The sequence below is a fragment of the Neofelis nebulosa genome, chromosome 10, assembly GCF_028018385.1.
Source record: "Neofelis nebulosa isolate mNeoNeb1 chromosome 10, mNeoNeb1.pri, whole genome shotgun sequence".
Classification (NCBI taxonomy): Eukaryota; Metazoa; Chordata; class Mammalia; order Carnivora; family Felidae; genus Neofelis; species Neofelis nebulosa.
This window is the reverse complement of record NC_080791.1, coordinates 47,535,674-47,561,597: the sequence shown is the minus strand read 5'-3', so window position 1 is coordinate 47,561,597 and position 25,924 is coordinate 47,535,674. Positions and strand designations below refer to the sequence as shown.

The window sequence follows — 25,924 nt, the reverse complement described above, 5'->3', positions numbered from 1 at the left end:
AGAGAGCATTTCCCTTCATCTACAGAAGGACACATTTCTGCTGCCAAGGGCTCTCTCATGTTCACTTGGTGGACAGTTTGGGCTTACTTTTTCTGTATAGTATAAGGGTAAAGAAAGCAAAGAAAATCCCCAGACTAGGGGTTGATGGAGAGAAAAGGAGTGATTTTCTACATACTCTACTATTGCACAAGAGGTCCTTACACTTTGTATAGTATTTTGTCCTCTTTAGGGGTGGTCTTGTAATTAGTTTTGCCATTAATTTGACTTAGTATTATGTTTGAAAAACACAAATTTAAGGAAAGCTACTCATAAAATCAATTCTCAGAAAAAAAGTGCAATAAACAATGGAGGAAAAGCAAGTCAGTAGCTTCAAGCAACACCATAAATCACAAGAGAAGGAAATGAACACTGTCCTGCAGTTTTATGTATATCATCTCATTTGATCAATATACATGGCTCAAAGAGGGGAAGAAATTTCCCAAATTAAGTAAACCCAGTTCCAACTAACTCCAAACCCCATGCTATTTCCAGTGTATTTCAAGTAGTGCAACCAAGAATAACACCTGAGTACTCTGATTCTCCAGCACTGTGTCAGAGAAGATTGTATCCCCTTCCACAGCCCAATTTTCTTTCCAGATTCTGTGGGCTGTCCTGAAGCACAAGGGACTGAAATAAATGAAATTCTTTTGTTGGTGTCTTTTAGGTCTTCTTATAGACCACAAGCTTTCAGAGAATCATAAAACTTCCATTCTGTGTACATTTTAGAAAAGTACTTTTGGACAAAGACTTTAGACATTCAATTTTAGCTCAGAATGCATTTTTGCTTCCAAGTTATAAATAGAGTACAACTTTTTAATGAAAATGCTGACACAACCTAAAGAACAATGGTGTATGACCAAATCCATTGCAGAAACAAACTGATTCTTTCAACAGAGTATTAGCATCTTCAGAGACAGGTTATTTATAGGATGTGTTTAATTAAGTTGTGGATATTAAATTGTACAAAATTTTACTTCACCAAAATGCAATCTAAAATAGCCATCAAGATCAATTAGCATTTTTTTTTCAGTAGGTTGGAAGATTTAGCCAATCCGGACTTGAATGACATTGATTTCTTTAATGAGGTGTTTGTTCTGAGTTGGTTGAAAATAAATGGGTCAGTAAATAAAATATTCTAATGTTTGTATACATTTTTCATCATTTCTATAATGGAAGAGTGGTTGTTATAAAACCTGCTCCATCTCCACCCATTCCAATCATGCTCAGGTTGGGGTTTTGATTAAATGCATTTGTTGTACCTTTTGTTGCTGAAGCTAATCCATCAATCCAGACTAGAAGGGGTTGTTTTTATGAGGTAGTCATGAGACTAGCTGCCTGCTGCCAACAGGACCTCCTTGAGGAGCTGCAGCAATTAACGTTCCATTTCTGTGTCAAGTACTGTTAAAATTTTTCTTTGGGCCAAAGTTTGTCCAAACATTTTGTACAATTCCAGAGAGATCTGGGATAGCTGGAGGCTGCTTCAAGAGGTTTGTCATTGACACCTGCTCTCTACTGGTCATAGGAAGCTGGTTGTTACCACAGACATGGCCTTGTGGAATAGCTTCCCCTGTTTGGACTATCTAAGGCTAAATCTAAATAAGGCAAGCCTGAACAGGGGATGAGCACAATCAGAAGAGCAGCACCGAAAGTCAGAAGAGTAAGCAGGTACAAGGAAGTCTTTGATAAAAACACCTCCGTTTCTTTTTTTTTATATACTTCAGGCATTTAATAACATTTCTCTGTTGTTATTTCCTTGGATTTCTATGTTTATTATAAATACAATGAATTTTTTGTAATGTACCCCAAAAAGTACAAAGAATAAGCATTTTCAAAAGGATTATAATCATTACTACTTAAAGTACACTTCTGTTCATATGTTGTATGGCCTTTGTTTAAAGGCTCAAGTTGTGTGAAATAACCATACCCTGAATATTGTCATAGGAAAAATTCTTTAAGAAGACATGCATAGTATGAGGCTTTCAAGGTGGGATTATTCACTAGGAAGAGCTGTCATTCATGACTTATATTTGTAGCTGGTTTATGAACAGCCACCAACACCCAAATCAAGAGCATTTCATGATCTCTGCATTTGTTCTATAGTGACCTATATAAATAAAAGAGAATAATATGATAGCCAGAGGGAAATACCCAGGAGAGTTTGTAGGACATGCATCTATTTCGTTTCTATAAAAAATAAGAGAGATTCCATTATAATTGCACTGGACTTAGCACATCATAGCCAAAGCAATCGTGTGTGTTCCCAGAAGCTCTTTCACCACTCGATGCTGGAACCCACTGTCCCATAATACTTCTCAGAAATTCATTCAGCCAAAACAAGTATAGCAATGGCTTTGGGTTCAGAAATGACTTTCAAAGGTATAGAAATTGTCATAGAAATCACTGTCATAAAAAAAGTCAAAACTTTATCTTTAAAAAATTAACTCATTTAAACATTCAAACTACATACCTTTCAATTATATCATTCAATATCTGAGGTAAGTTAAAGATAGGCCACACTGTCAGAGTTCATTGTAGAAGTGCCTTTGTGAGGCAAATATAAATCTTAAACTGCAACCATGTTCAGAGTTTTCCAGTGCTGATAATAATAATGTCATAATAATAAAGTTAACATGTCTTGAGTACCTACTATGTGCCACACACTGATTTAAGCATATTGCATATATTGTCTTTAATTCTTAAAATAATCTCACGAAGGTAGCTATTTATTATTTTTACTTCACAAATGAGAAAACTGAGAGAAAGAGATGTTGAAATGATTACTCAAGTTCATATGGTTATGAGAGAAGGGAGATCTCAACAAGTTCTGTTTGATTTCAAAACCCATGACCCTACTAGCTATGAAACACTCATCAGCTGATGAAATGAAAAGTTCAGTAGGAAGAACGTTAACCTACACGGAAAAGCCCATGTAATGCCAATACATGCCAATGCCTCGCACATTGTACTGTCACAATCAGTGACAGTACAACACCCAACACAAATCTCCTTTCACGTAACACCAGGACTCCCTGTTTTGCTGCAAGTCTCTGTCCTCAATACCACCTTTGTCCCTACCACAAACTCAAGCCAATACCTCAGTTACTTAAGTTGGAAAAGAGAGGAATCTACCACCCTGAGAGTTTGTACAAGCTGAAACATGTCAGCTATCCACTCATCTATCAAAACTATCAAAGAAAGAGATGTTTACAAACATGAATCTACCAGAGAATTAAAATTTATCCATTGAAGTAGCATACATTATTTTGTATTTTGAACATTTTTTTTAATTGGCAGTTTTTTTTAGTAGTCACAGTTACATCTCATAAAGGTAATTATTCTCCAAAAAACATTTGGACATAGTTATAAGGTTTTTTTTTGTGTTGACTCATGGCCAACATTTATAAACATCAGTTAAAATATTATATTGTAATATACCAATGCCCCACTACTGAGTTATCTCATTGAGTTTAAGGGCTTGTGCTTGTTTTTAAGATTTCTTTTCTTACTGTTAGCTGCCACTTCTCCTGGCTGCTAAAATACCAGGCTTTAGTAATGCCCTCTCCTGAATTTCCATATACCTGCTCTAATTATCTGGATCTTACCTAATGGGTTAGGTAATAAGTAACCATAGTTATTAGAAATGTATGTAAATAGACTCAGAAAGAGGTATTATTGGTCTCTCGTGTTCAAATACATGTCCCTGAGAAACCTTAAAAAGGCTACACAGTGAGGTCATAGAATAGGTAGTAGTCTGTAAATGGGTTGTGAACATTAAAGTATTGATTTAGTACACTTCAACACATTTTTGTTTACTTGTAGATGATTCTCAGTTTATACTACATAATTGAGTTTGCTGGATACTAAATAAGTAAAAATTTCAGTAAATTTAAGCTCTTTTAACTTGATGTCAGAAAGAATACTCAATTCTTCATGGGGTTTTCTGGCCACAGAGACAAAGCCCTTGAATTGGAAAATCCACAGATCCATCACATTATAGCATTTTGTATTCTCAATAATTTATAAGTTATTGAATCACCCTATTCTATATTAGCATCTCACCACAAACCTCTGAAAAATAATGTTGTGGCTTATAGCTCTACCATGGAAGATCTCTGAGAGATCATTTCATATTCAATTCCTACATCAAATGAAGAATCCAAGAAGAAGGAAAATAAAGCCCCGAAATCCCCTTAAGATTATTAAAATTTCTTTAGCTCTGAACAGAAGGACATAACCAAATTTCTAAATGTATTTATAACTCTGTTTACATAGTGGTTATCCATATGGAATTTTCCAAATAATATTAGAAATCCTGACAGTATTGCGAAAGGAGACCTTCAAACGTGCTACTATGGCTGCCAGGATGGGTTGTCCAATAATGCAATTTGCCCAGCCAGTGCAATCCATAGAATCCTCATGGCACCTTCTATGACACAAAGGCACAGCTAATAAAATACCAGACTCTTCTAAATTCATTATTTTCCACAACAAACTCAAAAGCATCAGTTTGCTCAGGAGGGATAGTGAGTTTTATCAGAAATAAGAAAAGACTGGGTACCCAAAAGACTCATGTGGCTCCCCTATGTGATGGTTGTGAGATGCAAAAAAAAGGTATTTCACTTCTCCGAGCTTCAGTGTTCTCATCTGTCAAACAAAAGAGCTATCCTCTGGCAAAGTCAGGTCTGGATTATGAATAGATAGATTATGCTTTCAGGATCCTAGACAAGTTCTGCTTAATGTTCTCAATAGAAGGGCAAGGCATTCTTTCAACAGATTAGAACTTTAAGTGTTAAAAACAAATATCAAAACATACAAAAATCCCCTTTTCATGGCAAAAATGCCCAGCTAACTAGAAAGAGAAGAGACCTTCTTCAACTTGATAAAAGACATCTATTAAAAAAAAACACACACACACAGCTAACATATTTAATGACGAAATAAGAATACTTTCCCCCAAAATAAAAAACAAGACAAGAATGTCTGCTTTTGCCAATTCTATCAAATAGTGTGGTGAATATTCTAGCCAAGGCAGTTGGGCAAGAAAATTAAATGAATGGCATCCAAATTGGAAAGGAAGAAGTAAAACTATCTCCTTTTGCAGATGGCATGATCTTGTGTATAGAAAATCCTAAGTAATTCACTAAAAAGCTATTAGAACTAATAGATTCAGCAATGTTTCAGGATATAGTACTAATAAACAAAAACTGCTTGTATTTCCATACACTAGCAATAACCCACCCAAAAAGGAAATTAAGAAAACAATACCATTTACTCTCTCTCTCTCTCAAAAATAAACATTTTTTTAAAAAAAGAAAACAATAACATTTATAATAACATCACAAAAAAGATAAGGTAGGAAGAGGTAGGTGAATGCTGAGGCACAAAATCAGTCAAGTGGGTAAAGTTTGAATCCTCTGGAAATATTAAAAGATACAAAAAGAAGGAGCTGGGGACACTACACATAAAATTTGCTGACTTCATTTTACTATGGGCCTGCCTTTTGCTCCTGGATGGTTACTTACCATTCTTCCAGATCAGGATTTGCAATCTTCATCTCTTTGCCCAGGGCATGAGGGTACATGCTTACATGTCTTCTGTTCTATAGTCTGTATAGTGTTTTTGTTGTTGTTGTTTGTTTGTTGTTTGTTGTTTGTTGTTGTTTGTTGTTCGTTTTTTTGTTTTTGTTGTGTGTTCACCGGGAATACCCTTTCATCTCTCCCATGAACCCATATCCACCCGCCCCCTCTATAAATACTGTGGGCTTCCTTTCTGGGCATGTTTCAGAATTGTTGTAAGAAATTTATCTGATGTAAGTATTGCAGTTCCTAGTACACTCTTTCAAACCTAGAGAGGAAACAAGGATACATCCGAAGTACTATAAGGGCCAGAAGAGAGAGAAAAAGGGGATGTATCTATTGTGTCAATCTAATCTTCCTCATACTTTCTTTGATTTAAAGCACTTCACTACAGCAAAATTGGAACCAGAAACATTCTGCAGAGTTCCCATTTCTTGAAGTGCATTGTGATTTTTCTAAGATAATTTCCCCTTTGGATTCTTTTCTAACCTCATGACTACCACCCAGATGCCCAGATGCACTTTAATCCTGGTGCAGATCAACTTAAGGTCCTATACTCTGCAATTTTCCATAATTTTCCTAAAACTGTGATCATATGATAATGCCCTGACTTTTTGTTCTATAAGGGGACTGCTGATGGTATGAAAACCTTGCTCTAAAAAGTAAAAATTGTATCCAGTCTTTGGAAAGACAATACTCATCAAAACCATCCTGGGTGTGATTTCCCAGCAGCTGAGTTAGCCCAGCGGGTGCTGTGTTCATAGGAATTCTGGAAACACCCAGAGAGCAGACACAACATTATTTATTTTATGACTGGATTGGATGTTTCTAAGTGCCATGGTCTGGGTATTTATGTGGGCTGTATACAAAATGAGGTCACACAATGAACTGTGGAGAAAAAAATAAAAGCGAAGAAGGAGCTACAAAAAGAGGAGGAAAAACCTTTAGATTACTATAAAATTGCTTATGCACGTTGTATTAACTGGCTTCAATTAGACTGAATGATCCTGACTGTGGGTAATGTGAGGCGGTCTGGGAGAACATGCTGAAACAATTAACACTTTAAAAGAACATCTCCCCTGGTTTCTTTGGGAGAATGTCCGTTTTTATTGATTTCCCATAAAAGAGAAAAATTACTTTCATAATCTAGAGAGATATGGTAGGGAAATGTTAAAATGATTTAAATTAAAAGGAGTATCCAACGTTACTCCTTGAAAATGGCCTTTGTTACTCAGAATATAAACATCTCTTGTTAATATGATACTCTTACATCATCAACTGCTGCCTGTCAGAGAGCAAAATGACTTTTTTTTCAAGAGCTTCAGAATTTTTGCTTTCAGAGTCTTAAAAAGTTGTATATTAACTCCTCCTAGAATCTTTCTCTGTCCCAGACTAAATCGTTTTCTAAAGAAAAAACTCTCCTAAATATATCTAAATAAATATCCCTAAATTAATAACGTCTTATTGTCTTTTTTTTATGTTTCTCACCAATTCACCCTGCCCCATTCACTTCCTTCTGGGATGACCTATTCTTTTCTTTCTTTTTTTCTTACCACTTATCAAGCAATTACTATGTGCCAGGTGCTATGTTAACACTTGCTATGCATTATCACATATAAATCTCAAAATATCCTGTTGCATGCATAAACTCAAGAGAATTTAAGTAAAGTGTCCAATGTCACATGGCTACTAAGTGGCGCAGTTTGTATTTTAACACAAATCTTACTCAGTTTTAAAGTTTGCATATTTAACTGTTACCAAATATTCCATCTTCTGTCTTCCAAAATCCATCCTGACACAAATCTCTATTCTCAACATTCATATCTTTTTGTATAGAGCATTTTATAGCATGTATTACCCAGCATAATGATTATTTACATGTATTGTTTGCTGCTCTATCTTGAAGAATCCAAGGGTCAGTTACAACTTCTAAAATGTACTTAGTAAATGATTCTTAAATACATGAAAACTGATGTAGTCAGAATCCAGTGTTCTAATTTGCAAATGTTTACATGGTTTTTGAAAATACCTCACATATCTATTTATGGGTGGTGAATATTATATAACTGTGTAACTATATATATATATATATATATATATGTATAACAATATCCACGATAATCTCTATAATAGCAGGAGCTTTATTTTTAACTTTTAGAAACTCCTCTCATTGCATTATTTTTTAATTTCCAACAACCAAGTATGCAAACATGCAGAGAAAGTGATTTTTCTGGACAAATCATGCATATATATATGTCATACTCTAAATAATAACATTATACATTACAGCCATTTTTAAAAGTTTTTATTTATTTATTTTTGAGAGAGACAGAGAAAGGGAGAGTGTGTACGCATGAGTGGGGGAGGGGTAGAGAGAGAGAGAGAGAGAGAGAGAGAGAGAGAGAGAGAATCCCAAGCAGGCTCCATGCTGTCAGCACACAGCCCAACACGAGGCTCAATCTCACAACGCGCGATAGTGACCTGAGCTGAAATCAAGTGGTGGACACTTAACCGACTGAGCCACCCAGGCACCCCTACAGTCATTTCTAAGTAATACCCAGTAACTAAGGATTGTGTCTGGGACATTCCTGAAAGTGATCAAATCCATGCATACATACACCATAGCCATACCGAATAGTCCAGGGACATATGCCCTGAAACACAGCTGCCACTCAAGCCTTCTGCAGCTGGTCAAGTCTAAGGTTCTTTGTTTCCAAGTGCCAGAAACTAATTCTTAGCCTAGTTCACTCCAGATTCAGAGATCTGCCTGTTTTCACCAGAGTCCCAGAGTCTGTGGGTCTCTTCTCGTTTGCTTGTAAGTGGTAGGGATCAGGTAACCACTGTGTTCATATTCACATGCCCATACAACCCAACTAAATGTAAAGTGTAGAGGTGAAGAAGGATATCATTTTAAGTGCTTAATGCAGCCATACAGGAGAGACAAATAAAAAATAAAACTGTCATACTTCTTGCTAGGGAAGATATTTCATTGTTATTCAAAAAATATAAATATGTCCATGTTTCTGTATAATTACTGAGGGTGAAATTTCTATTCATCTTGAACCCTAATTTGTACAAGTGTAGTCTTGGCTAAAAGGAAAAGTCTTTAAAATACCTCTTGGTTCCATTGTTACAGAGGTGTGGAGTGCCAAAAAAGAGAGCATCTAGGAAGAGCCTGAGCAAATAGTAATAGAGGCCATTTTCAAGGCAATATGGAGCTGGTGACAGGCATTTGCAGAGCAATTTGCAGAGAGAAGCATTCTTAGGAAAACCAATGATAAAAGCTTTGCACTTAATATGAACCTGGGGCAAATGCACACACAGAGACCAAGACGTTTTTGAAAAAAGTAATAAAGCTCAATTATAAGGATACAATCATTACAGAGCAAAACACCAAGGAACAAGAATAGAGCACTGGGGAGAAAAATGTAAGAAACAATCAACTGAAGCTAAAAAATGCACGAAGATAACAGACTATCTATTTATTATGAATGTATGTGTTAATTTATTTATAACCTGTTTCAGTCAATGAAGGATTTGAGGCAGACAAAACATTCTCTTAAATACATGAGGCTAAGATTTCTCTACTTCCTGAGAGAGGAGAAAATGGAAATTAATACCAGAACAATTTTATATATATGAAGTCTTTTGTTACATAAATATGCTTATGCTAGCTATATAGTTAACTGTTCAGATTTCTCATTCTATATGTGGATTAAGTCATTAGCAAACTATCCTTTGTTGATTTTTCATGTAGCCAAGTGTAGTATATAATCAGATCTTTGTAACAAATATAGACTATTTCTTTTGCTAAATAGACTATTGGAAATTATCAAAATCTCAGTGTTCTGAGTGCTCCTTTCTGTGTGAGACTACCACTCACTATATTAACTCTAGTGGGAGCCTCAGAAGTGTTGCCAATAGGGGTATTTGTCAAGGTGTTTTTTCCCCCTCTTTGGTTGCAAACAAGTAAAAAAAAAACTTTAAAGTCCAAAATAAACAAAATATGACAAAACAAAATCTGGAGTAATTTAGGGGGAAATGTAACTTATTGATTGGGACCTTTTCACAAAATCAAAGAGAGATTTGACCCCAGAAGGACAGATATAGAGCAGCTATACGGATCTTAGCTACGGAGGTTCACAGATTATTTTTCAAACTATTGTCATTCATATGATGCAATACTGCTGACTACCAATTTAGTATCTCTCTCTAGTACAAATTCCAAATTCCCAGGAGAGAGACTCCCACTGGCCCAGCTGAGATGTGATATTTACCCCTAGATCAGTCAGGCATGGCCAGGAACAGACTCACATAGCCCAAACATGACCACTAAAAGCCCACCTTTGTGAACTGGGGTTACTCACAGAGAAAACAGAATCGTTATGGGTCATTACTCCTCTAGAATCTGCCCCACTGGGAGATGTAATTAGTTTTAAATAAACAGCAAAGGAAATCTATGAAACCAACAGCTCTTAATTCCATAGCAGAAGCAAGGAAAAACTTCTTTCTGATGTTCTCCCCAGAGAATTGAGAATCAGACTATTTGGCATTTCTGACTTGTGATCTTCAGGAAGGGTCTTAAATGGAGTCATCTATTTAGTCACAAATGTCCTATAACAGAAAGACCTCATCTGGCATTCCAAGATCCTACAGGGTCCAACTCCAAGATAATAGTGAAAGATAGATTATTTTTAATAATCCAAAAGACAGAATTCTAATAATGGACTTACTTGCAATAAGACTGCACAAATAAGTGAAATGTCAAATTTCTTTTATTTGGTGCTGAAATTATCAGTGAGGTAGAGGATCAGCTTTCTTATTGGTGTTACATATGAATTATCTTTGATAAAATGGGCATAGTCTCTTATTTATCTTTGTACCTCCAGAAACTGACATGGTCCCTGACACAGCTGAATCAAACTACTAAATTTTGTCTAGTTTGAAACAAAATTCTTCAAAATACATACTGAATGGTACTCTGTGAAGTAAAACTGTAAAATGACCCTTGAAGGTAAGAAATGGAAACCATGTACCTTAGAAGGGAAAATACTATAATTATCCTTCTTCACCAACAAATGTAAAAGTTGTAGATAATTTAATAACGTTTACTAAAGAGAAAGTCAACAGATTGAATAGTCCTGCCTTGAACCTGTTATTAAAGAGCACTTTCCATATACCAGGGATTTACCTAGGTGTAGGTATACTAGGACCCTGAGTAGCACACAGTCTCTTTGGTGCAATAGACATATAAACCAGTAATCATGAGACAATATCATCAGGGATACAATAAAAGGAGTGACACCTAAAGAAAGAGAATTATTAAAACTCATCCTTTTCCTGGCATCAGCAGAGTCCCTAAGCACACACTCCCCTCTGACCATCTGCTCACAAAAGTGTGACATTTTTATTCTCCAAGTCTCCAGCAAGTCTGGGCTGCCTCCGCACTGCAGGAATGCCTCCAAAATTTTGCATCATCATCTCTCCTTCATTAAAAGTGATCCCACTTTCTCCTCCTTCCACAAATAAACAAAAACAAGGAAAGAGTCTTCATGCTCTTACAAATCTGAATGAAAAGTAGGCTCCTGCAAGCCTACTGCCTTAGAAGGCAGGCATAAGTCATGCTATGATAGCCGGCTGCACCTTTCAGGAGCTGGTACCTCAACAATAGATGAGGACATTTAAGAAGTTCCACATATCACATTACATTGCTTGCAAGGTAGGTCCAATGAGGGGAATGACCAAAAAAATAATTTTCAAACTTCTTGTCCCCATCACACACAAATTATTTTATGATAGGCAAACTGTCAGTTACAGCACACACATTTCTCAAAGGAACTACTATCATATCTATCAGGCAATGCACATTTGGAGAGTATCATCCAGATCAGCCACTTTCTTCACTTACTTTGTATCACAGTGTAGTAGAATGAGTTCATGAAAGGAGAGTTAGGGTGTCTGGGACTATTCACAGCTTTAGAATTGATGCACTATTCTTACTCCCTTTGCGTTTAAATCTCCCATTGGTAACACAGGGATAAAGACATAGTACCTGTTTCTTTCTAAGGCACTTGAAAATTCTCTGATGGAAGATTTCACACAAATGCAGAGACTATTATTATACAAGAAATACTTGAAAATTGGAAATCTGTGTACTCATCACTATTAAACAGTGAACACAACAATGACAGAAAAGCATCCTTCTCTAAATCATCTAAAATCAAGTATTGCTGAATATGCAGCTACTGAAAAAAAAACACATGTGCAAATATATTCATTTTAATGACTATCCAAATCTAAATAATCAATAACCCATTTAAATAAATCTTTTGCAAATTATCCTGACTCCAAAAAATGCATAAATCCCTAATCACAGGTATTTATTATAATACAGAGCTTTCTGAAAGTACATTCTCCTTTCTAGAATTTCAGAAAGGATTCTAGCCCATTCCACTAAAGTTGTTCCAAAATATAAAAATAGTTCTTTAGCCAATTTTGAAATAATCAAACTTACAGTACAGTGGTGGACAGGCATCCAAGCAGGGGCTTCCACTGAACAGTTCTGGGCTGGGCATTTGCCTTGGTTTTGCTGGAAATAAGTAAAATTGATGTTATGTTTTATATATTATGTGCAGAAATATATACAAGCTGACATGTTTATCATCACGGTGTTTATTACCTTATTTACAAGTATAGGAGAAGACTTTGAGGATGATTTTTTGGTGCAGTGCTGTAGAAAACTAGGTATGTAATTTCTCCTCTTATCAAGGCATAAGAAATTATCTTTTGCTGTTGTTCATATTACTCTACGGACTGGGTTTTTGGCACCAGGCTTCTTCAGCAGCTGGCCTTACAGGCCCCAGTGGGAACCATGTGAGAACTCAGAAGTAAAACTTGTCTCCTCTCTTCTAGGCTCTCAGACAACAATGATACTTGCTGTACCCATTCAAGATCACATCCATTAAGGTACAGATAGACTCATTTACTTGTCTCCCCTTCCAGACTGTGAGCTAGTGGTGTTGATTCTCCCTGGGGCATTTCATAGAACCCCAGGATGTAGAGCTATATAGAACAGATCTTAGAGGTCTTTCTTGTCACATCAGAAAATGAGATGCAAAGAAATGAAACAAGGAACACAGAGATTTGACATTGTAAGGCATTTGCCAGGCATTTCTTTTTACATAAGAAATTTATCTCTAGCTGACCTATTCTTTTGTTGTAACTCCTATAAATTCATTTCTAATTGGCTTTTTAGAAAGAATGAAGCTCTTCCCTTTAAGTAACAATACTGCTTCATCCCTATAATAATGAGAACTCATAAGGGTTAAAAAAGGGAAGGGGGCGATTCAAATAAAACATCGCTTACCTTTTATTTACTTTATTCTATGCTCCACTATAATATAAACATACTAATAATAATGCTAGCAATAATCATAAAAAATATAGCTCTGATTTATTGAGCTAGTAAATATGCTAAAGATTGTTTTAGACCCATTGTATTATCACTAGTCATCACAACAAATATGGATAGAAGTGTTAGTATTCCCATTCTACAGGGGAGTAAACTGAGGCTCAGAGACAGTAAGCAACTTGCCTAAAAGCTACCCTAGCAGAAAGCAGCATAGCTCAGATTACATCAAGAATCTGACTGACTCTTGTGCACATGTATCCACCCTCTATGAGAAGATGTCTCTTGTATTTTTCAATTTCTACCCAATTAATGGGGCTTAAGACATGTCATCAGCTAATGCAACTCCACATTATCAATGATCCTAATATGTCTTATTTAACTGGAATAAAATATTAAATTCAACACTTGTGCTAAAAATTATTTTTTGTGATTTGTAAGCTTTTTAGAACAACCTTTATTTAGGTGATCTATTTTTAAGGCATCACTAAACTCTGAAGTGCTGTTTGAGTGATTATTGATAAAGCCACCACAAAAATACACTTAGATCATCAATATCCATGCTCAGTTTTCTTATTTAAATCAAAATATGACATATAGTATCAACAGGGTACATAAAGTAAACTTGACTAGTGTCAGATGACCACAGTTTGAAGCTAAGCTCAACCATGCACTTGCTGCCAAGAGATGTGCTGAGTCTTGGTAGTCACATATTTAAAACAGTGTTAGTATCTTGCCTTGTTCATACAAATATTATTAGACGATAGATATAGATTCACCTCAGACCATTACCACAATTTGCAAGAACACACAAAGTAACAGGGAAATTTTATTTCCCTTTTCTGATAGCTTAAGCCAGATAAATAAATATAATTTATCTACATATGAGGTTAAGCTTTTTGAAATTCTAAAATTCTATTTAAAATGCTAATTATCATTATTTATAATTATTAGAATTAATTACAAACAATATTAATGGTGAGGAATATCTCTTTTATAATAATTTATCATTGTTATCATTAGTAGTAGTAATAAGCTTGTTTTGTATCTAGATCATGTTTATCTGTAAGGAGCACATGGCAAAGAGGCAAATAATAATTGAGCTATGCCTGGGTGGGGGAATATAAGTACTCATAAAGTGTGATGTGGGCATAAATAAAGAGGGTTTGAGCTTTTATGGATGCACAGCATAAAGATGGAAATCTGAGTCTCTTTGGATCCTAAGGCCTTCCCATCAGTGTTTTTTTTTTTTAATTTTTTTAATGTTTATTTATTTTTGAGAGACAGAGACAGAGACAGAGCATGAATGGGCAAGGGGCAGAGAGAGAGGAAGACACAGAATCCGAAGCAGGCTCCAGTCTCTGAGCTGTCAGCACAGAGCCCAATGTGGGGCTCAAACTCATGAACCTTGAGATCACGACCTAAGCTGAAGTTGGACATTTAACCAGCTGAGCCACCGAGGCTTCCCACCATTAGTACTTTAATGGAGCAGATTAACAGTATAATTATACAGGGGCAGACACATGAAAAGGCCTACTGAAGACAGAGGCCACATGGACATAAATTATTATGCATAGTGTGTGACCAGAAAAAAATTCAATCAGAATATGTCAGAATCTTGGATTTCAATAGGGTTCCCATTAATCCATCTGTGAAACCTGGGGAAAGTTACTTTAAAACTTTAAATCTCACTTTTCTTATGTAAAAAATAAGAAGATTTCATTATATCAAATTCAGTGTGGAGAGAAGTGTCATTTACCCATGGATCTTTTCCAAACTTCACATTCTTTCCAAGATTTTAATATGTTCCCTATTCCAAAGGGGTGCACCCTCCAGTTGAAACCCCCTATCGTTCTGATCTACCGTTTACCATAAGATATAATTATTCTTCTGTGAGTTTGAGATATAACAAAGGTTGAGAACAGTCAGTAGAGATGGCCTCACAAGAGCTTTCAACTCAAGTTTGTTTATTGAAAGGCCTAACCTTAGGTTTTTCCTAAACCTTCCTTCCATCTACTTTTTTTTTAACTTACATCTAAATTAGATAGCATATAATGCAACAATGATTTCAGGAATAGATTCCTTAATGCCCCTTACCCATTTAGCCCATCCTCCCTCCCATAACCACTCCAGTAACCCTCTGTTTGTTCTCCATATTTAAAAGTCTCCTATGTTTTGTCCCCCCTCCCTGTTTTTATATTACTTATGCTTCCTTCCCTTGTGTTCATCTTTTCTGTTTCTTAAAGTCCTCATATGAGTGAAGTCATATGATATTTATCTTTCTCTGACTAATTTCACTTAGCATAATACACTCTAGTCCTTCCATCAACTTTTAAAGAAGACAAGACCTAACAAGGGTCAATGGAACTTCCACAGTAGTGGAAGTAAAGGGTTGAATTTTTTTTCCTTACAAGTTTGTATTCTCCTTCTTCAATATTGTTGCTAACATTTAATGTGGGCACAGTGGTCAGAAGAGCTTGGGGGTACCACCTACTTGACAGATCCCCACCCCTTACAGGTCACCTAGAAACATAACAAATACTAAGGGAAAGGACACCCTCAAACCTACCTTTAAGTTAATTCTTTTTTTTTAATGTTTATGTATTTTTGAGAGAGAAAGAGTGCAAGCCAGAGAGGGGCAGAAAGAGAGGGAGACACAGAATCCAAAGCAGGCTCCAGGCTCAGAGCCAGAGGCAGGGCTCAAACTCACAAACTGTGAGATCATGACCTGAGCCAAAGTCGGACATCCAATGAACTGAGCCACCAGGGTGCCCCAACCTTTAAGTTAATTCTTAAGAAGGCAAAAATCCAGAGAGAATGTTAGAATTCCCCAAGGGGCCAGCCCAGCTCTCCAAGCAAGATTTTAAGAAGAAAGTTGGTGACAAATTATCTTAAAGACAGAGCTTTCATTTCTCCTGCTCTTCCATCCATCTACCCTGGATATTCATACCTACCCACAGATCACTGATATATGATTTGATCAGGATTCTAGGATCTGCAATGCTAACCCTGGAAAACATGTTCTCTAAAGAGACAAAACTAGCAGTGGGTTTTGGTCTTTTAAAAACACTGTGCTGGGGCGCCTGGGTGGCGCAGTCGGTTGGGCGTCCGACTTCAGCCAGGTCGCGGTCTCGCGGTCCGTGAGTTCGAGCCCCGCGTCGGGCTCTGGGCTGATGGCTCGGAGCCTGGAGCCTGTTTCCGATTCTGTGTCTCCCTCTCTCTCTGCCCCTCCCCCGTTCGTGCTCTGTCTCTCTCTGTCCCAAAAATAAAAATAAAAAAACGTTGAAAAAAAAAATTAAAAAAAAAAATAAATAAATAAAAACACTGTGCTGTTGGGGTGCCTGGGTGGCGCAGTCGGTTAAGCGTCCGACTTCAGCCAGGTCACGATCTCGCGGTCCCTGAGTTCGAGCCCCACGTCAGGCTCTGGGCTGATGGCTCGGAGCCTGGAGCCTGTTTCCGATTCTGTGTCTCCCTCTCTCTCTGCCCCTCCCCCGTTCATGCTCTGTCTCTCTCTGTCCCAAAAATAAATAAAAAACGTTGAAAAAATTTTAAAAAATAATAATAAAAAAAAAATAAAAACACTGTGCTGTTTAGACAGGTTGATGTTTTCAAGGCTCTCATCTTCCTTGGTTGTCTTTTCCAGACTATAATATCTTGACATATTTCAATCTGGAATATCCGGAACAAATGAGCCAAGTACACTGGACAATTACTGCTCAGATTGATTATATAAATATATAACTACAGAGAATTTGAATAGTGACATACACTTGACAAAGAAAACTCTAAAGATTTTCTACCCAATGCATCCCATCCTCTGAAAGAGTGAGGATTTTTCTGAATATCAGGGGCTTGCATATGTCTGTTAGAGTGCTTTGGAGTATACAAAGTACCTATATAGATATTTTAGTCATTTAATCCTCTGAACAAGTTTGTGTGTGTCAGGGCAAGAACTGATTCATCCAAATAAAAATTTGACCTAAATGCTTCATTCAAAACAGAATGTTCTTCTGAAAGCAGAGAACAAGCTGAAAGGTTTTATTGTTATAGTCACAGTGAAATGATTCTTGCAATCATAGGGCTTTTTTTCTGGATTGAGAAGTGTCTCATAAGTTACTGTACAATATTCATTCATTAATTTATCCAACCATTCATTTACCAAATATCTATTGCATGGAAGACACCATGCTAGCTATATAGAGAGACATAAAATTTAGAAATTTCAAAATTTAAATATTCTTTCTCCAAAGAGATCCCAAACTTTTAGGAGATATAATACAGCATGTTACATGTAAAACACGGTTGGGGTGCCTGGATGCCTCTGTCAGTTGAGCATCTGACTCTTGATTTTGGCTCAGGTCATGATCCCAGGATCCTGGGATCAAACCTCGAGTTGGGCTCTTTGCTAAGGGTAGTGCAGCCTGCTTGAGATTCGTTCATTCTCTCTCTCTTTCTCTCTCTCTCTCTCTCTCTCTCTCTCTCTCTCTCTCTCTCTCTTTATGCCCCCCTCTCTCACTCATGTTCTCTCTCTCTCTAAAAAATAAAAATTAAAAAATTAAATATAAACATGTTTTAAAAAGAAAACAGTGTTAAATATTAGGATCATTCATTCATTCATTTAGTTGCTCAATATTCAATGAGAAATTATTATGTGTCAGCTACTGTATTAGGAGTAAGGATATACCAAGACTCAGTCTCTGCCTAAAAAATGTTCTGAGTCTAAGGGAAAAAATGACCTCATAAGCATGCAATTATGAAGAAATATTTATATGACACAACTAAAACATGACATGGGCCAATCAAAAAGATCAATCTCACCCATTTGGGGGGCAGGAATAATGGATGAGAAAGGGTTATGAAAAACTGTGCAGAGAAATTCAGGATAAAGGGAAGAGTACTGAACTCTGACTGGGTAAATAAGGAAGACCTTTATAGAAGAGACACTTCAGTTTTCCAATAAAGCTTCTAGGAGGGGAAAGAATGAGTAGATGGCCTTTGAGATAAAGTGCACCACATATCATCTGATAGTGTTGAATCAAGGTATTCTAGGACTTGGTCAGGAAGCCCCTTAACTCTTGGCCTCAGAAACATAGGATTGAAGAGAAAGAACTATTCTATGCTACACAGACAGCTGACTTCTACCTTTCCCCTCATTTATCTCTATTTAACAGTGAGTGCATGGACGACAGGGTGTGGGACAAATAAGTTCCATGAAGGAGTGGACAGACCTAGATGGATCCAGTCCTGATCCTATATAAAACACAGGAGGATTTCCTGAGTAGAGTATTTGGAAAAGTACTTGAGGTGTCCCTCATCTTTTTTAAAACTCTCAGGTGCTTGATGGAAAAGGAAACAGACATGGAAACATGATGCCCAAAGGGCAAAACTAAGTGGCTTTTTGCATGGCAGAACTATAATGACATGTAATAATTTTTGTGCAAATGGACTGTGAACTGTAAGGTACTTTATAAATGTGATGAGTAATTCTATTTAAAGTATTAATTATTATAAACAAATTATTTACAAAATTGATAGAAAAGACATTTTCTGACTTGTAATTCAATATATGCTCCAGTACACCAAGAGTTAAGGGAATTTTCAAAAAGAGTTGAAAAAACACCCCACAAAACTCCCAGGATGCCTCCAAATAGTGTGTGTGTGTGTGTGTGTGTGTGTGTGTGTGTGTATGATTCAATTTATATATATAATGTATATACATAGACATATAATGTATATAAATATACATATATGTATAAATAATTTACTTGAGCAAATAAATGTTTTTATCCAATTCTTTTCCTTATTTGCCATAAAGATGTGCAATTTTAGAGTAAGTTGTTAAAGAAAAGGAGAAAATCAAATTTTCCCAGGCAGAAAAGTACAGTATAGATACACAATGTTATATTGGTAGTCTTGTGTAAGACATCAAGATATGATAAAACTGAGATTCCAAAGGAGGTGCTTTAGTTTCAAAGGAAATTACCAAGAACTACTTTCAAGTCTCTGAACCCTTATCTATGATGAGGTTATGGAAGGGTTATGTGTTCAGAGGTTTCTAAAGGGATTTATTTGCAGAAGGGCTGGGGTAGGGGATCTTATTTTCACTTAAATTAGTAAATGAGGCTTTAGTGGGCCTATACCTAGAGTTGATACAACCTCCTGGAATTTGGGAGGTTATACTTGGATATGACTCCCACCTGAAAAATTTAATGAGCAAGAGAACATGGCAAATTGGTTATCGCCTCAGGAGAAGTGGCTTCATTTGGGCCAGCCTGCACTTCCAGAGTTTGTCAAGGCAAAAAAAAAAAAAAAAAAAAAAAAAAGCCATCCTGGAGCCATTATGATGCCTGCCAAGACAACCCTTTGTGTGGGTGCACTGCTGAAAAACCTGGGGCTAAAGAAATACATCATCCACATTACAGAAGATTTCGTCAAAGAGACCCAGAAGGGAAAAATCCCCACGACCCACAACAGTGCTCATGAAAGATAGGATCTAGAGCTAGACTGCCTGGGTTAAAATCCCAGAACAACCTTTTCCTGGCAAGGTGACACTGGGCAAATTGCTTAGCCTCCCTTTGCTTCAGTTATGAAGATTAAAGGAATTAATACAAGAACTTAGAACTATTTCTATACGTAATCAGCACTATGAAAATGTCAGCTATTTTCTTTGTATTTGTTATTATTATCTTTATTACTACGTGTCAGTTTCAGAGAGCAAAATGTATAATAATCTCAGTCCAATAAGAACTTTCTGCTTTCTTATTTTTACTTCTCTCTCATGTTCCAAACCTGGAAGGATGAATTACCAACTAGCAAATGGAGAAGAAGAAAAGAAAAGGCTACAGGATCCTTTCTCATCTGAAAGGATATATATATATATATATATATATATATATATATATATATATATCTCGCTATACTATACTATATAGTAGGGAAGAGAAAACTTTCATCTGGAAAAGTGTTCACAGTTACAATTAATGTTTGGACCTGGACAATTTAAATTACTAAATTGAAACTGTATTTGTTATTTTAAGTGATTGCATGACTTTTAGTTCCTTGCACGTAACTGGAAATTCATAAAAAGTCATGGGACTACCCAAGTTTTCATCTAGACAACAGGGTAGAGATTACTGACACTAAGAAATATTAGGCAAAAAACGGGGAGCCATTACGTGGCTTCTATCATTACATCCTATTAACCCTGTTTGTTCAATGTATCACTTATAGATACAAAACATATTCAAGTTTACTGTTAACCTTTTTGTTTCATTTTGTACATAATTCCTGATAATTCTTCATTACAATGACTTCATCCCTTTCTGGGCTTGTCTTTCTACTTGCTTTCTTTTATTTTCTCAGGTTTCAAAGATGTTTAAAATAAGGTGGCCTAATTTGTTTCTGAGGAAATCCTTACTAAGACTGAAGCCATGCTGAGGAGTCATACATTTGCCTCTTCTGTAAATGAAAATGCTGCTGACCCATTCTTTATAGGATGCTGAGCATAATAATATAGTGTGTGATAGCAGTGCTGAGTCACGTTCATGCTTTCCAAAATCCCTTGTGACTCCAGTCAGGCATTTGCCCAGGTTAACAAAGGTGCAATCTGTGGCTAAAAGGATTAAACCCTCTATGCTAAAATAATATTTTAGCCAGCTGGCTACCTGGATAAATCAACTCCGACGAGTGAGATAGGCTCTGAATTCTCAGGCTGGTGACATTTAAAGATTTATTATACATGCTGACTTTTATAACTTGACATTGCATGGTATCAATCTAGGGCCCAAGGACTTAGATTCAGAAGGTATTTTCTATATGTATAATAAAATAATATTTATTGAGAACCTATTAGATGCCAGGCACTTGACATGTGTTGTTAGTCCATTCTGTTATCACATTAACCATCAAAGGCTATAGAGAAAGGTATTTAATACTGTTAGGATGTTAAGAATCCTCTTGACCTGGGTTAGAATGCCAGTTTTCACTTTCTGGATCTGAAACTTTAAATCTGTTTCTTAGTCTCTGTGAGTTTTGGTTTCCTCATCTGTAAATTGGAGAGAAAAATCCCCAATTTAAAGGATTATTATAAGGATTATATAAGATTTAGCCCAGGGTTCTAGTACATATTCTAATAGTTTTAAGATAAATATATTTATATTGTGTAAATATTAATATTTATCTTATTGGGGAATCTGGGTGGCTCTGTCAGTTAAATGTCCAACTCTTGATTTCAGCTCAGGTCATGATCTCATGGTTCTTGAGTTCAAGCCCCGTTGTTGGGCTCTGCAGTAAGCCTGAAGCCTGCTGGGGATTCTTTCTGGCTCTCTCTCTGCCCCTCCCCCACTCATGCTTGCACTCACTCTCTCTCTCAAAATAACTAAACTTTACATATATATATATATATATATATACACACACACATATATATTTATCTTATCAATCAGGGATTAATTAGCTCCTCTAAGTCTATTTTCTCACCTCTGAGTATAAAATAATAATATTTACCTCACACAATCATTATGAAAATTAAATGAGAAAAAATAGAAGAAAGTACATAGCAAACATCAGGAATTTTAAATGTAAATTTTAAATCTAAGTTGAATATCTGAAATAGTGTAATTTTAAATGACTAAATTTGGGAGTCAGAAATTGACTCTGCAGTCTGGGATCACATACTTGAAATCATTGCTCAAGAAACAATTCTAAAAAGTGTATTATCATATTTTAGCACTTTGTGGAAGCATGTCCCAATATTCCCTGAAGCTCTAGAAGTCTTTGGAAGTTGAATTATTGCTGTGCAGAGTTAGATATGATAGAATAATTTAAGCCTCTAAATATAAGATTAAAACCATAGTCTTGCAAAATACTTTGAATATCATTAATATTTACACGTTGTCTCTACATCCTATTGACACAAGAAGACAAGAAGAAAGGACTACAATCATATCTTCCTCCTTGCAAGAAACAAACTTTGGATGTTATGCACTACTATAGTCAAAGAATATTCTTCATTGACAGATCTTATCTATTTTAAACTACAAACTCTTATGGAAACAAAGCTTGTGATTTTTAAAATAAACTGCATTTTTCTTTCTGACACATTTTTAGGTTCATCTGTAAAAAATACCTCCCTTGAATTAACACTTAATAAAATATATCTAAAATTTCAGGTCCACAAAATAAGGTCCATACTTTGAGGAAAGAAATGCCATTCAGAAACAAGATCAAAGCAATTCATTTCTATTCTCACTGCTACCATAGAGACAAAGAAAAAAAAAGTAAAGGGTTTTAGCCTACTTAATTCTTCCTGAAATTTATAATTAACTACATGGGAAAGGGGACAATTACCATATTTCCAAAGAATAAAGGATTAAAAAAGTTGAGCTTTTGATAAGACATAATTACAACCTATTAAATATGCAATTCATATCAATTTGTTCTTATAATCTTCTTGAGTTTCAAAAAATGCATATACATTGGACAGTGTTTTCTGAAAAATACACATGGAATGTCATCAGTTTAAAGGAACACAGTGCTCTCTTATAGAGATGTTTCTCAGATAATTAAAATTCTGGCAAAACTTAATACAAAGGAAAGAGGATCAGTTGATATTATTTTTGTATGTGCCTTGTCTTCCTGACACCTATGAATATATGTTTTTGGACAAATGTTAATCAAGAAAGTGCAGGCTTTTGTAGATCAGGTGCCATAGCCAACATCAAGCAGTCAGCCAGGAAGAACTAGCAATTAGACCTGTCCTCGATTTAAATAGAACTTCAGATTGCTGACTAAATTACATGTGTATTACTTCAGGACAGTTTTATTTTAAAGGACTAGCAAGAAAGAACTGTAGTTTGAAATCATAGGAGATTCGTAACAAAGACTGGGAAGAAAGATTAGTTTTGCTAAAAATACATGGTTTTATTTATGGTGTCGTTAGCAAATGATTTTCAGCAAGATACTCAGAACCCCTTTTCACCTTTTCTAATTAGGACTGTATTTGAAAATAAATAATTTATGTTATTGTGTGATATCATAAATACAACATGATAAATTATATACCTCTTTGTAAAAACATAAAATACAGGAAGAGTACTTTTTTTTAAATTAACACTTTTTGAACTATGTTTTATGCAGCAACCAAAATTCCTACTGGTGGAGATAATAAATGGTATGATTCATACCTTAAAATTTGACTTTTGGATATCCTTTTTTTTTTTTTTTTTTTTTTTGGAAATGTGAGTAAGTGGTCTTCAGGGAGAATATTACTGACTATAATGTTACTTTTAAAAGTGATACATTTGATTATTTTGAGGCATTCTGTCTAAGGGTCTCAGAATAATTTTAAGGAAATATTTGAAGGGCTTAAAATTTTTAACTCAGATCTCAACTACAGAATACCATAACATCCATTTGGGACCCCTTTTCCATAATGCCGTGTTATCTGTGGTTAGTTGGACAAATTCCATGTAATAATCATTAGTGCAGTTTTTTTTTCCTTGTGGAGGTTATTTGGGGTAACACCAGTCAATGGTACTGATATAATTTGTTCTCAAAATGTAAAGCAATGTAAAAAAAAAAAAAAAACCAAAAGCAAATAGAATTGCTATGAATTCACATTCCTTTCCTAGACAAGTTTGTATCTTGAAAGCTGATTGCAATATAATTCATCCTGCTTTGGGGAAAAAAAATTTAAAAATCTCTTTCAATTCTTTTTTTTTTTTTTTTAATTTTTTTTTCAACGTTTTTTATTTATTTTTGGGACAGAGAGGGACAGAGCATGAACGGGGGAGGGGCAGAGAGAGAGGGAGACACAGAATCGGAAACAGGCTCCAGGCTCCGAGCCATCAGCCCAGAGCCTGACGCGGGGCTCGAACTCACGGACCGCGAGATCGTGACCTGGCTGAAGTCGGACGCTTAACCGACTGCGCCACCCAGGCGCCCCAAAAAAAATCTCTTTCAATTCTTTAATTCTTCATTCATGACCTAATAATTTAGGACACTAAAGTCATTTTTAAAATTTTCTATTGTATAGCTTTCTATTAATGTTTTTATAGTAAAAAATATACTGTATGAAAAAATTCTATACCTTTATAATATATGTATGTTAAATATATTATATACATGTTGTAAAGTCAACTAATTTTCTCCAAAACAAGATTAAGTATCATATTATATAAAATCTCTATGAAATTAATGGACATGAGTTGGCATTATTTTACCAATCTGAAAACCTGGTCTGACTGCTTTAGCTCTTATTTAATAAAAAGTGCCATTGACTTATAAGTATTTTTATGCTTGAATTTTAGAAGTTTACATGATGATCTTTATAGCTGGTTTATCATAGATATGATCCAGTTGCCATTTTTCTCCGTGTGTGTGAGGACTTTTATCTCCTTTAGTCCTTTTCTCTTACATTAAAATGATATTTAAAGTGTCATTTCAGGCCAGCAACCATTCACAGATTAAGTTCACCAATTGCCTATCTGTCAACTGAATAGTCTATCCATCAAAGTACACATTACATATACCTGTGCATATGTGCACACACACACATATAGGTGCATAAGTGTGTGTGTATAAGTTGCAGGAAGGAAGCATTTCATCCTTTCATTCTTAAACACATATTCAACCATGCAATATCTATCAAATGTCTGTTAGATGAAAGAATAAGTCAACACTTAATGGTATACCTATCAGCACCATAATGGCTATTACACAGATACATGGAGAGTCACAGGCTAAGTCTGGTAAGGCAGTTACTTACGTAGTGCTTATGTAGTAAACTGCATTTAAATGAGTCTTAGAGGTCAAGTAGAAGCTTATTAGGTAAGGGTAGAAAGTTGAGAGGCATTCTAGGCATAAAGAAATCAGGTAAAAATGGGAGAAAGGAACTCAGATTATTTGGGGAAACAAATGTAAGTGACTGTAGTTCAAATTAAGGCATGAAGGATGATGGAATCTGAGATATGAAAGTTAGGCAAGGGCCCAAACACGAGGCCATGTATATAACACAGAGGCTATGCAAACTTATCCTGCAGGTCAGTGTTCATCAAACTTTAGTGTGCAAAATCAACTAGAGATCCTGCTAAAATGAAGGTTCTGACTCAGTAGTTCTCACATGGGGCTTGAAATTCTGTATATCTAACAAGCTCTGAAGGGATGACATTGTCCCTGATCAACAGGTCACATGTTTAATAATGGAACAGTAGTGAACAGGAAACCCCTAAAGAGTTTTAACCAGAATTGAAACATAAATACAAATTATACACACAACATATACATACACATGTATAAACATACGAGGACTAATGAAGGTCTCAGCAATGTGGAAATGTATAAAGGGTAGGAGGATGGGCAAGGCAAGGAGAATGAATAGGAATTAGGACACATTGGGATTTAGGGAAAAATAAGAGTCAAGATCAAATCCCACTGTTGATAACAATTGAGACAGTGGCATACTATCCATTGAGCAGAGAACAGAGTAGGAGAATGATTTATGTTCAGAGGGCTCCAGAGAATAGAACTTTTCCTGGAACTTCTGACTTAAGTTAACTTAATATGTAAATAAAATTCTAAATTCCAAAGAATTTTTTTCATTTGCTGTCAAACCAATTTTTCACAAAACCTGCTATCCCCTGAAAAGTTAGTTCAAGAACTGAATTATACACTTATAAACCAAGAAATGGGCATGTGTGGGTAGGTGTTTAGAATAGAGGAATTTGGAGAGAGGGCTATTTTCAAAGGATTTTAAATGTGGTACTAATTTTGAATGCACGCTGGAAGAAAAGGTTAAAACATTTGTCTCTTTCTTTCACAAATAAATGCCTATAAGCCTGGGAAATATTCACTAAAGTCAGAAGAAATTCCATCACCAGGACTACATGATAGAAATTTACCA

The 25,924-nt window shown here is 35.7% G+C and overlaps 1 protein-coding gene across 14 annotated transcripts in view; it reads right to left on the bottom strand.

Moving 5' to 3' along the window:
* Nucleotides 1-25,924, bottom strand: part of DLG2 (discs large MAGUK scaffold protein 2) — a 2,097,061-nt gene that overhangs the window by 1,569,560 nt on the left and 501,577 nt on the right. For all 14 annotated transcript variants that reach the window (XM_058690298.1, XM_058690294.1, XM_058690296.1 and 11 more), the window contains one exon: nucleotides 12,130-12,204. In XM_058690298.1, the coding sequence (XP_058546281.1) occupies nucleotides 12,130-12,204 (75 nt within the window). The remainder of the gene's footprint in view (nucleotides 1-12,129; nucleotides 12,205-25,924) is intronic.